The sequence below is a fragment of the Delphinapterus leucas genome, chromosome 19, assembly GCF_059928025.1.
Source record: "Delphinapterus leucas isolate spDelLeu-1000000601 "Yukka" chromosome 19, BTC_Dleu_Yukka2, whole genome shotgun sequence".
Classification (NCBI taxonomy): Eukaryota; Metazoa; Chordata; class Mammalia; order Artiodactyla; family Monodontidae; genus Delphinapterus; species Delphinapterus leucas.
In genome coordinates this window covers 17,922,934-17,937,352 of record NC_143147.1, presented here as the reverse complement: position 1 = coordinate 17,937,352, position 14,419 = coordinate 17,922,934, and the positions used below count along the sequence as shown (strand labels likewise).

At 42.4% G+C, this 14,419-nt stretch overlaps 1 protein-coding gene and 1 pseudogene across 8 annotated transcripts in view; both read left to right on the top strand.

Moving 5' to 3' along the window:
* The window catches only part of KIAA0753 (KIAA0753 ortholog), a 62,589-nt gene that overhangs the window by 44,815 nt on the left and 3,355 nt on the right, over positions 1 to 14,419 (top strand). For 7 of the 8 annotated variants that reach the window (XM_089900560.1, XM_022595996.3, XM_022595993.2 and 4 more), the window contains 2 exons: positions 4,062 to 4,182; positions 4,683 to 4,907. In XM_089900560.1, coding sequence (XP_089756686.1) covers positions 4,062 to 4,182; positions 4,683 to 4,907 — 346 coding nt within the window. The remainder of the gene's footprint in view (positions 1 to 4,061; positions 4,183 to 4,682; positions 4,908 to 14,419) is intronic. The other variant, XR_002647700.3, reaches the window with a different exon arrangement.
* Positions 4,932 to 14,415, top strand: LOC149744817 (small ribosomal subunit protein eS1 pseudogene; annotated as a pseudogene).

Here is a 14,419-nt window from a genome sequence, read left to right as displayed (position 1 = left end):
TTATTGCTGAGCAGTATTCCATTGTACGCATGCACCACATCTAGTTTATCCATTTGCCTGTAGATCTGCATTTGGTTATTTCTAGTTTGGGGCTATTAGAAATAAATCTGCTATGGGTGTATTCATGTATAGTCTTTGTATGGACATAAGTTTTCATTTCTCTTGGATAAACACCTGAGTAGACTTGCCAGGTTATGGGATAGGTACATGTTTAACTTTATAAAAAACTGCCAAACCTTTCCCCAAAGTGGCTGTACCGTTTTACACTCCCATCTACATTGAGTTCCTGTTGCTAGAGATCTTTGCCAATATTTGAATTGTCAGTCTTTTTCATTGTAACCATTCTGGTGGGCCTGTAGCAATATCTCTTTATGGCTTTAATTTCATTTCCTTGGTGAATAATGATGTTTAGAACATTTTCAAGTAGTTATTAGTCATTTGTATGTCTTCCTTTGTGAAGTGTCCAAATCTTTTGTACATTTTAAGAAATTGGATTGTCTTTTTATTTTTGAGTTGTAGGAATTCTTTATGCGTTGTGGGTTTGAGTTCTTTGTCATATAGATATATATAGTTTGTTTTCAAAACCGCTTTATTGGATGTAATTCACATACCATAAAATTTACCCTTTTAAAGAGTTCAGTAATTTTTAGTATATTTACAGAATTGTGCAGACGTCATTGCTAATTCCAGAACATTTTCATCACTGAAAAGAAGCCCTGCATCCAGTAGCATCACCCCTCATTCTCCCTCCTCTCATCCCAGCAGTCACTAATCTCGTCCAGCGAGTATCTGCAAACATTCTTCCCCATCTATAGCTCACCTGTTTATTTTCTCAAATGTATTTTATTATGAGCAGACATTTTAAATTTTGATAAAGTCTAACCTGTCCATTTTTTCTTGTATAGTTTTTGCTTCCTCTGATCTAATAAACCTTTGCCTACTCCCAAGTTGAGAAGAGAGACTTGTTTCCTCTAGAAGCTTCATGGTTTTAGCTTTTATGTGTAGGCCTATGATCCATCTTGAATAAAAGTTTGCCTGTGGTTTGAGGTAGAGGTTCTTTTTTTTTTTTCCACTAATGGATATCCACTTGTTCTTGCTCTGTTTGTTGAAAAGACTTTCACTTTTCTCTTCCACTTTAAAAAATTCATACATATGCGTTTTGGCTGCCGTTGCTAGGCTACTATCACAATTTGGGCTGGGAAGTGTTACTCAAATTCTCTTTGACACATGCTTATCAGTTATTACTTTACTCAGTGAAAGGAGGAAAATAAAATGTGGTTAAACATTACCTCTAAAGGAATTTCAGTACTATGAGTACTAAGAGAAGTAAAGGAAATTGTGGATATAGAAGGTTTACAACAGCAGCTTATGTATATATACTTCTTTTAGAGTATGAGTTTGGGGTATTGTCTTAGGAAAAGTATTCTCCATGTCAAATTTTGACAGAAAGATGAGCCATCTAAACAAAATACAAATTTGTTCCTTTTGTCTTCTGTAATTTTTCCAGCGCTATTCTTTGTTCATGTCATTCTCTCTTTCCCCCAGTCCTACTCCAGCTTCCATTTTCATCCTCACATGACAGTTGAACCATTCTTCGAGGCCCGGCTCACGTGATCCTACTCGGCCGTGCTTTTCCTGGCTTTCCTAGGCTGGAACTTTGCTCCCTTCCTGTGAACTCCCGTAGACTTTTGGCATGTCCTACCCTGTTAGAGCTCTTTATCTCTCCCAAAGAAGCCACAGAATCTTTGAGGCCAGAGAGTTTTGTCATATTCAGTTGTGTCCCAACGGTACCTAGCATGGGCCTGGCACAGGGAGGACCCTTCTAATCATTGCTTAGTGAATCAGTGGGCATCTTTTCGTAAGGAAGCAGAGGAGAGGGAAATGTTGAAGGGCGACTGTTTCACTGATGGTTTGGCCAATGGCCACAGTCAGGTTGCATCATGCAGAAGACAGCCTTACCAAGGACTCGGTGTTCTCTTTTTTAAGGACAATTTAAATTGTTAGTCACTATCTCTGACTCTGCTAGAGTCTAGGTTTGCATTTAAAAGGAGCTCTGAAATGAATTTTTGGACACTTTAAATCCAGAATCATGAAATCCTCATAAGAACTCTCTGTTTCTAATTGTTCTGATTGTATGTTCAGTTGCATCACAAAAACCAAATTTAAAGTGATTTTTGAATTGTGCAGTGTCGAATCTATATCTCTTATCTTCTCTTTTCTGAAATCAATTGAAAATTGATTGTACTCTCAGTAATATTTTCTAATATTCTTTTTTTTTTTTTAGATGTTGTGGGTAGGAGTTTATTAATTAATTAATTTATTTTTGCTGTGTTGGGTCTTCGTTTCTGTGCGAGGGCTTTCTCTAGTTGTGGCAAGCGGGGGCCACTCTTCATCGCGGTGCGTGGGCCTCTCACAATCGCGGCCTCTGTTGTTGCGGAGCACAGGCTCCAGACGCGCAGGCTCAGTAGCTGTGGCTCACGGGCCTAGTTGCCCTGCAGCATGTGGGATCCTCCCAGACCAGGGCTTGAACCCGTGTCTCCTGCATTAGCAGGCAGATTCTTAACCACTGCACCACCAGGGAAGCCCCTCTCAGTAATATTTTTACAAAAACTGACTTATGCAGTATTTCTGAGCATAAAAAGTCATAAGCATATAAATATGTGAGTCAGAGATTCTACATTTTTTAATTAGTTATCTATTTTATACATATTAGTATATATATGTCAGTCCCAATCTCGCAATTCATCCCCCCCACCCTGCTTTCCCCCCTTGGTGTCCATAGGTTTGTTCTCTACATCTGTGTCTCTATTTCTGCCTTGCAAACCGGTTCGTCTGTACCATTTTTCTAGATTCCACATAAATGCGTTAATATACGATATTTGTTTTTCTCTTTCTGACTTACTTCAGTCTGTATGACAGTCTCTAGGTCCATACACATCTCTACAAATGACCCAATTTCATTCCTTTTTATGGCTGAGTAATATTCCATTGTGTATATGTACCACATCTTTATCCATTCATCTGTCGATGGGCATTTAGGTTGCTTCCATGACCTGGCTATTGTAAATAGTGCTGCAATGAACATTGGGGTGCATGTGTCTTTTTGAATTATGATTTTCTCTGGGTATGTGCCAGTAGTGGGATTCTACATTTGAAATGCATTTAAAATGTTAAGTAATCCAAAACTCAAAAGAGCGGTCAAGCCTGCAAGGTACAGTCAATAAGTTAAATGTTTTGACTATCATCATGCAGATTTTTCCAAGAAGCCCAGAGACAAATTAAATCAGCTAATTAAGTGTTCAGGTGTGAGTGGTTTTTTCCCTTCTCCAGTGATCAAATCATTTAAAGGTTAAAAAACAAACCCAACTGCTTAAGACTCCTCGGAATGGGGGCTGGATCCTAATGGAACCTGGCTTTGCACAGACCTCTTCAAAGAGTCTTCCGAAGAGCTGACAGAAGCTTTTAAAGTTCTTTATTTCTTAAAACTGACTCCTCATTGGTTTGTTTCTTGGTAACTTTTATTTTTTTATTTTTTAACGACAGTCCCCTTAATATTATTTATTTATTTATTTATTTTTTGGCTGTATCGGGTCTTAGTTGTGGCGTGCGGGATCTTCTGTTGCAGCACATGGGCTCCTCGCTGCGGTGTGCAAGCTTCTCTCCAGTTGTGGCGCGTGAGCTCCAGAGCGTACAGGCTCAGTAGTTGCGGCGCTCGGGCTCTCCAGTTGTGGTGTGCAGGCTCTGCACTTGTGGCGCACAGGCTGAATTGCCCCGCAGCATGTGGGATCTTAGTTCCCCGACTAGGGATCGAACTGGTGTCCCCTGTACTGCAAGACAGATCCTCAACCACTGGACCACCACGGAAGTCCCTCTTGGGGACTTCTAAATTCCCCTTTTCATTTAAAACAAGGGCACTTTTTTCCCTTTGTACTGCTAATGCAGCCTTTATGCTTAAGAGATGTGCCCATGACTTCCTCACAGGTTATTGGCCACCAAGACAGCTCTGATATATACACCAGCATTTCTTTATATGCAGTCACTTTACGCTTCTCCTTTTCTAGACCAAAAAATCCCAGCAGTAAGTGAAAGGCGTCTTTCTCCTCATCCAATCAGGATCACAAAGACAGCAGCTCGCAAAGACCCAGATGTGAACATCGTGTTAGAAAGGCCCTGCAATGGCACGTAAGTGGTAACGAGACTGTATGATTTCATTGTAGTTGGTTGCCTTTGATGTTGTTAGATTTCACATTCCTTCAATTACCACAAGACAGAGAGAGATACTCCTTTTGACCAAGATCTTAACAAACTCCAAGATGGCCCAGTAAAATAGTAGTGCTTATAAGATGGGCATTGAGTGTGTTGCATCTTAAGGATCCTTTCAGTAACGTTTAGCTGGTTTTTACGATTGAAAGCATCACACTGGCACAGGTGGTTGTGCAGGTAATTACTGCAGGATCTGCTTTAAGAATTCTTTTGTCCGTGGGACACGTGCTCCTCCTGTGTGGAGGGTTGGTCCGGTGTGAAGGAGGAACAATGAGTGGTGATAAGACGTTGCATTTTGCTCAGTGTGAGGGAGGGAAATGGAGGTAGACCTTTGGCTGTCAAGCCATCAGGGCGGATTAACAGCTCACCCTGGCTTGCAGACGATTTTGAATGCGCTCATCATTTCTATCTGCTCTCAGTTCCCTAGATGAAAGTGTGGGAACAGAGGAGAGACCAGAGAAAAGAGAGAATGCCCTTCTCTCCCTTTCAGAAGATGCTCAGCAGAAGGAAGGCCGAGCTGCTCTCTGTGTCCCGCGGGGCATGCGGCGCAGCATTGGTGACTACTGCCGCCGCTTCGAGCAGTACCTCCGGGTTACTGCACACGAGGCTGTGGGCTCCTTCAACCCGTGGCTGATAGCTGAAAGGTCAGTAGAAGGTTTGTGCTTTGTTGAGGAACTGGGTGCCACGTGTCAGCTTACGGAAAGGCTGGAGAAAGGCCTGGCCAGGGTCTCAGGCCGTGCTTTTGCGCCCTGGAGTTCCAGCGGCTGCTTCAGGGCTAGTGAACAGGCTTTCTCTGCTAAATGCCTCTCTTCAGGGAGAGGAGATGGGAAAACTGCATGGCTGATGGCATCCAAAGGAGCCTTCTGCAGACTCCCGTCCTTAGGTAGAGGCACAATATTCAAGTCAGGACAGGTTTCTTCTTGCTGTTACTGAGGGCTGTGTCATCAGAGAACACAGATTATTACTGGGCAGGAAACAGTTATGATCATGAAATCTTCACGGTCGGGACAAACTTACAGTAGGGGGCTTCCCTGGTGGCATAGTGGTTGAGAGTCCGCCTGCCGATGCAGGGGACACGGGTTCATGCCCCGGTCCGGGAAGATCCCACATGCCGTGGAGCAGCTGGGCCCGTGAGCCATGGCCACTGAGCCTGTGTGTCCGGAGCCTGTGCTCCGCAACGGGAGAGGCCACAGCAGTGAGAGGCCCGCATACCGCAAAAAAAAAAAAAAATAACTTACAGTAGGAGCAGCAGGCCTACAGACCTTGCTACACTTAACCTCCTCCTTCTGGCTGTCACCTCCCCTGAGAAGGGGAGTTTTATGGAGTCAGAAAACAGTCCCACTGCTACTAAATATTTGAAGAATGGGTAGTCTTCTTTTACATAAATAGTTAATTGAAAGATGTGTGTAAATTCCTTCTTTTAAAATGGAGCAAATTTAAATTCCTCATGAGTATTACCTTATTACATACATGCGGATAATCTTCATCATTGAGCCAAGCAGTATACCATGATTACATTTCTTTCTTGAACAAGTTTCAAACGTATTCCAGGAGTTAATAATTGCCTCTTTTTAATTTGCCTATTCTTTTATGTATCTGTTATCGTTTCCCACATACTAGCCAACACGTCTGAACATAATTTTCCTCATGATCAGATATGTTGATTAATCTCTGTTTCTCGCCTCCACCCCGACTCTTTCTCCTGAGGCCCTCTTTCCTTCTGTCTCAGTCTGGCCCAGCCGCTTTCTAGGTCTGCAGTGTGGTTCTTGTCCTGGGAACCACACTGAGTGTGCGATTCTCCCTCCCATGTTAGGGTCCTTGTTTTCTGTTTGCACGTGTCCTCCTCTTTCTTGGTTTACTCTCTTACTCTGATGGAGCCTATACTGCTTTGTGTATTAGAGGACATTTCTTGAGACTTAACATGTTTGAAGGTGTCTATCTTCATACTTGATTGATGATTTGGCTGGGTTTTAAATTACTGGTTTATTACTTTATTTATTTATTTTTGGCTGTGTTGGGTCTTCGTTGCCGCACGCAGGCTTTCTCTAGTGCAGCCAGCAGGGGCTACTCTTCGTTGTGGTGCGCAGGCTTCTCATTGCGGTGGCTTCTCTTGTTGCAGAGCGCGGACTCTAGGCGCACGGGCTTCAGTAGTTGTGGCTCACGGGCTCAGTAGTTGTGGCTCGCGAGCTCTAGAGCGCAGGCTCAGTAGTTGTGGTGCACGGGCGTAGTTGCTCCGCAGCATGTGGGATCTTCCCAGACCAGGCCTCGAGCCCGTGTCCCCTGCATTGGCAAGCGGATTCTTAACCACTGCGCCACCAGGAAAGCCCCAAATTACTGGTTTATTTTTTCCAAAGAATATACCTTCCTTTTATTGTGGGGGCCAAGCAGGGGTTGTCAGGTGGCTGCCAGGAGCAGACATGGAGACCCCTCAGCCTAACTGCTTGTTCTGCAGGTTCTCAGCCAGTCGCTTCATTTCCTACCGGATCCTTCATTCCACTTTCATGGTTCCTGGTTCTCTTACTTCCAGAGTCTTTCTGTGAGACGTGTTTTGTGAGACAGATCAGCTTGCTTTTCCTTGGCGTCTCCCTCCATGTACCCTAAGGTTTCAGCTTCCTCTGTATTTTTCCTCTGTACTGCTGAGTCAATTTTGATTCTTCCATGTGCTTTTTATCTTCCGAAGATCTTGGACGTTTCTCATCTAGTTTTGTCTTTTTCTCCTTGCAGATTTCTGTGTTCATTTATCTCCTTTTATTTTGGTGGGCTTTTGGGTGAGATCAGAGATGATCACTTATGTTCTATCTCTCAGGTTTAGCCCGAAGTCCTGGGACTTCTCTTAATATACATACCCTTCAAAGCATATGAGACCCTTTGTTCTGTTGAGACGCGCATTTATTTTCTGGAGAGGAGAGTAGGTACCCTTGACTTGCTTCCGTGTGTTAACACGCAGTCCTATAGCATACTCGCTGGTTTGCACAGAACCTGTCTGGACTGGTTAGGCTAACTGGCATCTTGGGAAGTCCAAAATAAGCTAAGGAGGATAGACTGTTCCTTGTATGTTCTTACCACTTGATTAACAATACATTTTGTTCATAGTTGTTTTGTAGATGTAGGGAAAAGCTCTCTCAGTTTATAAGGACTAATAGGTTAAGACGTTGAGGTCAGATCTATTAAAATACGCCTGAATTTCACAGATGTTCTCTTCTCCTGTCCTTGACCCTCAAGTGACAGCACATCTAAATATTCTAGCTCTGTTTTTGATCTCCCTTGTTTTGTTTCTTATTTGAGTGTTCCAAAGATGAGAAGTATATTGATCAAATCTTGAAAAAGTATCCAAAGACAGTTGACTTCATCTGATAGCCTCTGGGTGAGGGAGAAGTAAGCTGAGTTTTTCTCCTTCTTTTAATGTCTCCACTCCTCCCTCCACGTGGAGAAAAGCACTGTTCCAGTGGTCAAATGGGGCAGGTGATATAAACTGGATGTAAATAAAAGAGTGATTCTGGAAGGGAAGGCTTAAGGTGATAATGCTTTTAATGAAAGCAAACTCTTAAAGGTTCCTTGTTTGAAAAACACATCAGGAGACTTCTGGTTGAAAAGGTCAGATTGAGGGCTTCCCTGGTGGCGCAGTGGTTGGGGGTCTGCCTGCCAATGCAGGGGACGCAGGTTCGTGCCCCGGTCCGGGAAGATCCCACATGCCGCGGAGCGGCAGGGCCCGTGAGCCATGGCCGCTGAGCCTGCGCGGCATCCGGAGCCTGTGCTCCGCAATGGGAGAGGCCACAACAGTGAAAGGCCCGCGTATCGCAAAAAAAGAAAAAAAAAAGAAAAGAAAAGAAAAGGACAGATTGAACATATGATTTATCTCTACTCCCTATATCCCTAGCCCACTCTATGCCCCTGAAAGACTAAATAAAAGGCATGAAACCATAGATGACAGCAAATAAGAAATAGCAAGAAAATTTTGGAAGCCATGAAGCAGTTAGAGAAATGGCAAGTGACTTAGCAGACCAGAAAGAGCCAGGTGGCTGATGAGGGTGGAGCCAAGACCCTGGCTGATTTGTGCAGAAGAACCTTGGTGAGACTCAGGAATGAGGAGCACTAGATGCATGGGTCCAGGGGAGTCAGAAAGTAGGAGGCTTAGTTGAAACTCTCAGTCTTGAATATAGCGGATTGCTAAGAGATCCAGACATTTGCTGAAAACCCTGAAAGCGACATAGGCTATTATAACAGAGAAAACATCTGCATAACAGGAGTTCCAGAATGTGAAAACAGGGAAAAAGGAGGAATGGAAATTTATTGAGGAAATACTGTAAGAAAAATCCCCAGAAGGTTGTTAGTCTCTAGATTGAAAGGGTTCGCCAGTCGCCCGCTGTGAGTGAGTGAGTGAGTGAATAAATAAAGAGAACGGAACACATCACGGCATGCTGTTGTGCAAAGGGTAGGTGGGCATCCCAGTGTAAGGAGAACATGACGGAAGGTTCCAGAGACTTAAAACTGGGCACATTCAAATAATCAGAAATGAGAAAGGCATATTGTTGTCAGTAGCAACCCTGCTAGAAGATACTAGAGCATGCTTCCCATATTTACCCTAGAATTCTGTGCTCAGCTAAATTACTGATTAAATAAAAGGGTAGAATAAAGACAGTTTAAGGTATGCAAAGTGTCCAAAAATGTAGTTCCCACGCACTGTTTCTCAGTAAGCTACCAGAAGGTGCGTGCCACCAGCACAAGGTACACATTGAGAAAGAGGAAGACGGGATTTAGGAAACTTAAGACTCCAACATGGAACTTGCAAGAAAATGGGAAAAGCTATTTCTAAGAGAATTTTTCAGTGAGCATAGAAAGCAGCTAGTCTAGATTGGAGTCAGGAGGACAGAGGGCTCCAGGAGGAGTAGTTTCCAGCAGGGGAAGCCAGCGTGAGGAAGGTTAAAAAAGAAGAAGAAAACAGATAACATTACCTCATGTGTTTGAATGTATTGGGAGCACCTTTGTGTTTCTCTCCTAGTTTGAGGATGAATTAGTGATAGGAATATAGAAAGCAAAGCAAGCATAAAAACAAAGTAATCACTTCTGCTTCTAGTAATGACACAGTTGGTAATTTTGGACCGCCTCTCCCACTGAGGATAACTGTTAATAGAAAAGCTAGATTAAAAATAAAACATACATGCTTGAAGGCACCAGGACGTTAACTAGGTAATGAAGAATAACTGGGCCAGGATCCTGAGGAGACAGAGACCCAGGGAAGTTAGTCCTTGTCTGGCACTGGATTGGCGGTTCTGGAGGAAGATGAATGGCACTTTCAGTGGCCTTTTCAGATCAGAGGACAGAGGTGGAAATTAAGGGCTTGCCAAGGGCGGGGAACTGGCCCGATGAACTTTGCTCGTTTCTGATTGGGACCCTGAAGGGTGGCACTCTGGAATAAGGGTGATCGGGATGCCGGCAGGCCCTCTCAGGACTCCACTCAGTTCCACGTCATCTCACTTCCTGAGATTGCGTTGAGGTGATTCTAGATTGTTGCCCCACAGGCACCGAGCAGAAGCAAACTTAACATTTCTCTGAAGATTTATAATATCATCTTAGGATTGAAATTATTTCTGCAAGTTTCAAATTCAGTGTCTGGTATATGGTAAAAAAAAAAAAAAAAAAAAGGCAGGCAACAGAGAGACATGACAATAACAAGAACCAGACCCACAGCAGCTCCACATATTAGAGCCACTGGGCACAGATATTGGAATAACTGTGCCTACTATGTGCATAGAGATAAAGGACACAATTTAGAATTTTGGCAGAGAACTGGGAACTAAACTAAATCCACGTGGATGTTCTAGAACTGAAAAATACAAATTCTGAAGTGAGCAACTCATTGGATGGGCTTAATAGCCAATTAGACACATCAAAAGAAAAGATTAGAGCCTTTTGGCTCTCTGAGCAGCACCATGGCGTCAACAAGAACAGGCGTCTTATGAAAGGCGGCCAAAAGGGAGCCAAGAAGAAAGTGGTTGACCCATTTTCTAAGAAAGATTGCTATGATGTGGAAGCACCAGCTATGTTCAATGTAAGAGATACTGGGAAAACACTAGTCACGAGAACTCAGGGAACCAAAATCACATCTGATGGTCTCAAGTGTTGTGTTTTTGAAGTGAGCCTTGCTGATCTGCAGAATGATGAGTTTGCATTTAGAAAATTCAAGCTAATTACTGAGGATGTTCAGGGCAAAAACTGCCTGACTAATTTCCGTGGCATGGATATTACCCATGACAAAATGTGCTCCCATGGTCAAAAAAATGTCAGACCATGATTGAAGCTCACGTTGATGTCAAGACTACCGATGGTTATTTGCTTCATCTATTCTGTGTGGGTTTTACTAAAAAATGCAACAGTCAGATTCAGAAGACCTTTTATGCCCAGCACCAGCAGGTCCGCCAGATCTGCAAGAAGATGAGGGAAATCATGACCTGAGAGGTGCAGACAAATGACTTGAAAGAGGTGGTCAATAAATTGATTCCAGACAGCATTGGAAAAGACATAGAAAAGGCTTGCCAATCTGTTTATCTGCTCCATGATGTCATTGTTAGAAAGGTAAAAATGCTGAAGAAGCCCAAGTTTGAATTGGGAAAACTCATGGAGCTACTTGGTGAAGGTAGTTGTTCTGGAAAAGCTACTGGGGACGAGGCAGGTGCTTGAGTTGAACGAGCTGATGGACATGAGCCAAGGATCTGCTGAAAATTCAGACTTTTAATGGTGACAAATAAAAGATCTTATTTATGAAAAAAAAAATTAGAGACTTGGGACATAGGACAGAAGAAAATATCCAGTGTGATGCACGGAGATACACAAAAAGATGAAAATAAAGAAGAGAGGATGAGGGACGTGGAGGATAAAGGGACAAGGTCTAATATCCATGTGGCTGGAGTCACAGAAGGAGAGGAGAGAGGGAGAATGGGGCAGAAACCACATCCATAGAGAGAACGGCTGATAACTTCCCCAAATAACAAAAGACATCAAGCTGTAGATTCAAGAAGCTCTAAATGCCCCAAGCAAGAAAAATAAAAGAAATCCATATGTAGCATATCATAGTATTGTTGGAAAATGAAAGACAAAGAGAAAATCTTAAAATCAGCCAGAGGAAGGAAAAAGGAGAAACAGAAACAATGGAAGCTGGATGACCTGGTGTATTTTCTAAAGTTCTAAAAGAGAAAGCTACCAATCTGGATCTAAGCCCAGTGAAATGTATTTCAAGAAGGAAGGCAATAAAAGTTCTAAACAAAGCTGAGAAAATTTATTACCAGTAGACCGTCACTATAGGAAACATTAAAAGGGTATTTTTCAGGCAGAGCAAAAACACAGATGAAAAGTCAGAAATACGGGAAGGCATGAATTAAGAAAAAGTCAACATGTAGGTAAGTGAATATTGACTGTATAAAACAAAAAACTGATGTCTTATGGGTGTTTGTATGTATGTATATATACATCTGAAATCCACGACAAAAATAGCATATGAATTGGGAAGGGGATAAGTAGAGTTAATATTCTAATAAGGTTCTTGCATTGTCTGGGAAAATGGTAAGAATATCAATTAATGTTAGACTCTAAGTCAAGGATGCTTATTGTAATCTAGAGTGGCCACTAAAAGAATAGTAAGAGTGTTTAAAATCCAAGTTAATAGTGAGGAAAGAATGTAATTTAAACAATCACAAAATCCTAAAAAAGGCAAGAAAGAAGAGAGAACAAATAGACAAATAGAAAGTATGTAGTATTCTAGTAGTAGAAGCTCAACTATATCAGAATTACATTAAGTGAAAAAGAACTATACCCACCAATTAAAAGATGAAAGATTGTCAGATTAGTCAAAATAAAACTGGGACAGGAATTGGGGTAGAAGGGATGAGAGAAGGGGAAGGACACTTATCTTCATTTACCTCTTTTGTATAATTCTGACTTTTGGAACTGTTAATGTTTCCTGTACATCCCTCCAAATCATCAAGGATGGGGGCGGGCAGTGGAGGTTGACCCTAAATTGGAATACAAAAAGAAATATGACACTAACTGTATTTCCAAGAAATAACCATACTGAAGGGATACATACAGATAAGGCCTTGTCTGAGTTACTTTTTTTTGTTTTTTTTGCGGTATGCGGGCCTCTCACTGTTGTGGCCTCTCCCGTTGTGGAGCACAGGCTCCGACGCGCAGGCTCAGCGGCCATGGCTCATGGGCCTAGCCGCTCCGCGGCATGTGGGATCTTCCCGGACCAGGGCACGAACCCGTGTCCCCTGCATCGGCAGGTGGACTCTCAACCACTGCGCCACCAGGAAAGCCCCTGAGTTACTTTTGAATGCAGTATTTTGACTCTGTACCTTCTGGCTAAAGACAAAAAGACTGTAAACACATATTAGATTCTAATAAGTAGGTTTCTTTTACCCAGCAGCATGGGTTAACAATTCTAAAACTACTTTCTCTATATTTTAGGGTTGATCAAATAAATAAGTATATTGTGAATAATGAGAGCCAGGTTTCTGGGGGAAGGCTAGAATGAATCCCCTGTTCTGAAGTGGAATTGGAGGTATTATGAATTTATGGTTTTTGTTAGATATAGAAATAGACATGGGGTGTGTGTCTATGTGTCTGTTTGTCTGTCCGAGTCTATCTGCTGAGAGGGCCTAGAAGCGATGGCACACTTAGTAGCAATGAGCACACTTAGTACCCAGATTTTGGTTTCTAAATACTCTTCTCCATGAAAAGGTACCAGGGCTCCTTGGAGAAATAGCCGATTCCAAGACTGGGGCTGGGAAAATGTAAGATGAGGCTGAAACATCATCTTGTGGCAGAAAGGAAGTGTTCAAAGAATGATGGGGACATGTCAAGAGGACCTGGGAGCTGGCTTGAAGGGGCTTCTACTGGCCAATCTGGGACACTTTGAGTATCAAAATAAGTAATAATAGAAACAGATTACAAACTGTTGAATAAAATAAGAATGTGTAAGACCAAGCTGATATAAATACATAAATAAGTAACAGAGAAGGGAAAGCTCTTCCATGTAGTTGGGAATGACAGAATTAGAAGATCAGTGTTGGCAACCCTGGAATAATTGATTCAGCAAGTTTGATGAGAAACAGGATATTTACATAGTCTCAAAGTATCTCCCTGCAATATAAGTATTTTTTTTTATAAGTATTAATTACAAAGGGAAAATAGTGACTTTACAAGGGAGAAACCTGGCAGACATCAGCGTAACTGTGTGATAGAAATTAGCACTCATCATAGTAAGACAAATAGATGTATTGAGGGACACAGTATCCCTTCTGGACATTTGTCCCCAAAATGTAGAACCTGAACCTGACAAACCCAAATTGAGGGACATTCTATAACAACAAAAAAATAGCCTTTACGCTTCAAAAAATGTTAAGGTCATGAAAGACAAAGATTGAAGAACGATTCTAGGTGAAAATTGACTAAAGAGATGTGGCCACTGAATGCAACATGTGATCCTGCATTGAATCCTGGACTAGAAAATGTTTTCTTTTAAAGGACATTTTTTGGACAGTTGGCAAAAATTTGAAAAAGGTCTGTAGGTAAGATTAGATAATAGTATTGTATCTGTGTTAAGATTTTTATAATTGTATCAGGGTTATTTAAGAGAATGCCCTTGTTTTTAGGAAATGTACCCAGAAGTACCTGAGGGATATCAAGTCTGCAACTTACTCTCAGTTTGGAGGCGGGAGAGTGTGTGTGTGTATGGGTGTGTGTGTATGTGTGTGTTGAGAGGAGCCTGGAATTTCCTGGCCCCGCCCCCCAGAGAAGGCGCACACCCTTTTCCTCTGTCGGGCGGTGGGCAGCTGGAGGACGGAGATCGGGACTGGGGCTGGGTGCTGCTAGTTAGTTTCCAGTCACCTCTGGTTTCAGCCATCTCAAGGGTGAGGTCCGCCCCGTGTGCATTACAGGCCCCTCCCTCTAGCCTGACTTTGGGATCTCAGCACCACCATTTTACTGTCTAGGAAAGCCAGGCTTCTCATCTTGTTTTTCTTCTTTAAAATTATCTTGGCTATTCTTGGCCTCCTGAGTTTCCATTTAAATCTTAGAAGTGACTTGGTAAGTTCCTCAGCTGAGTAACAGAATGGCTCCCATACTTGGCTGTATGTACCTTTAGCTGTGTTGTTTGTCTTCC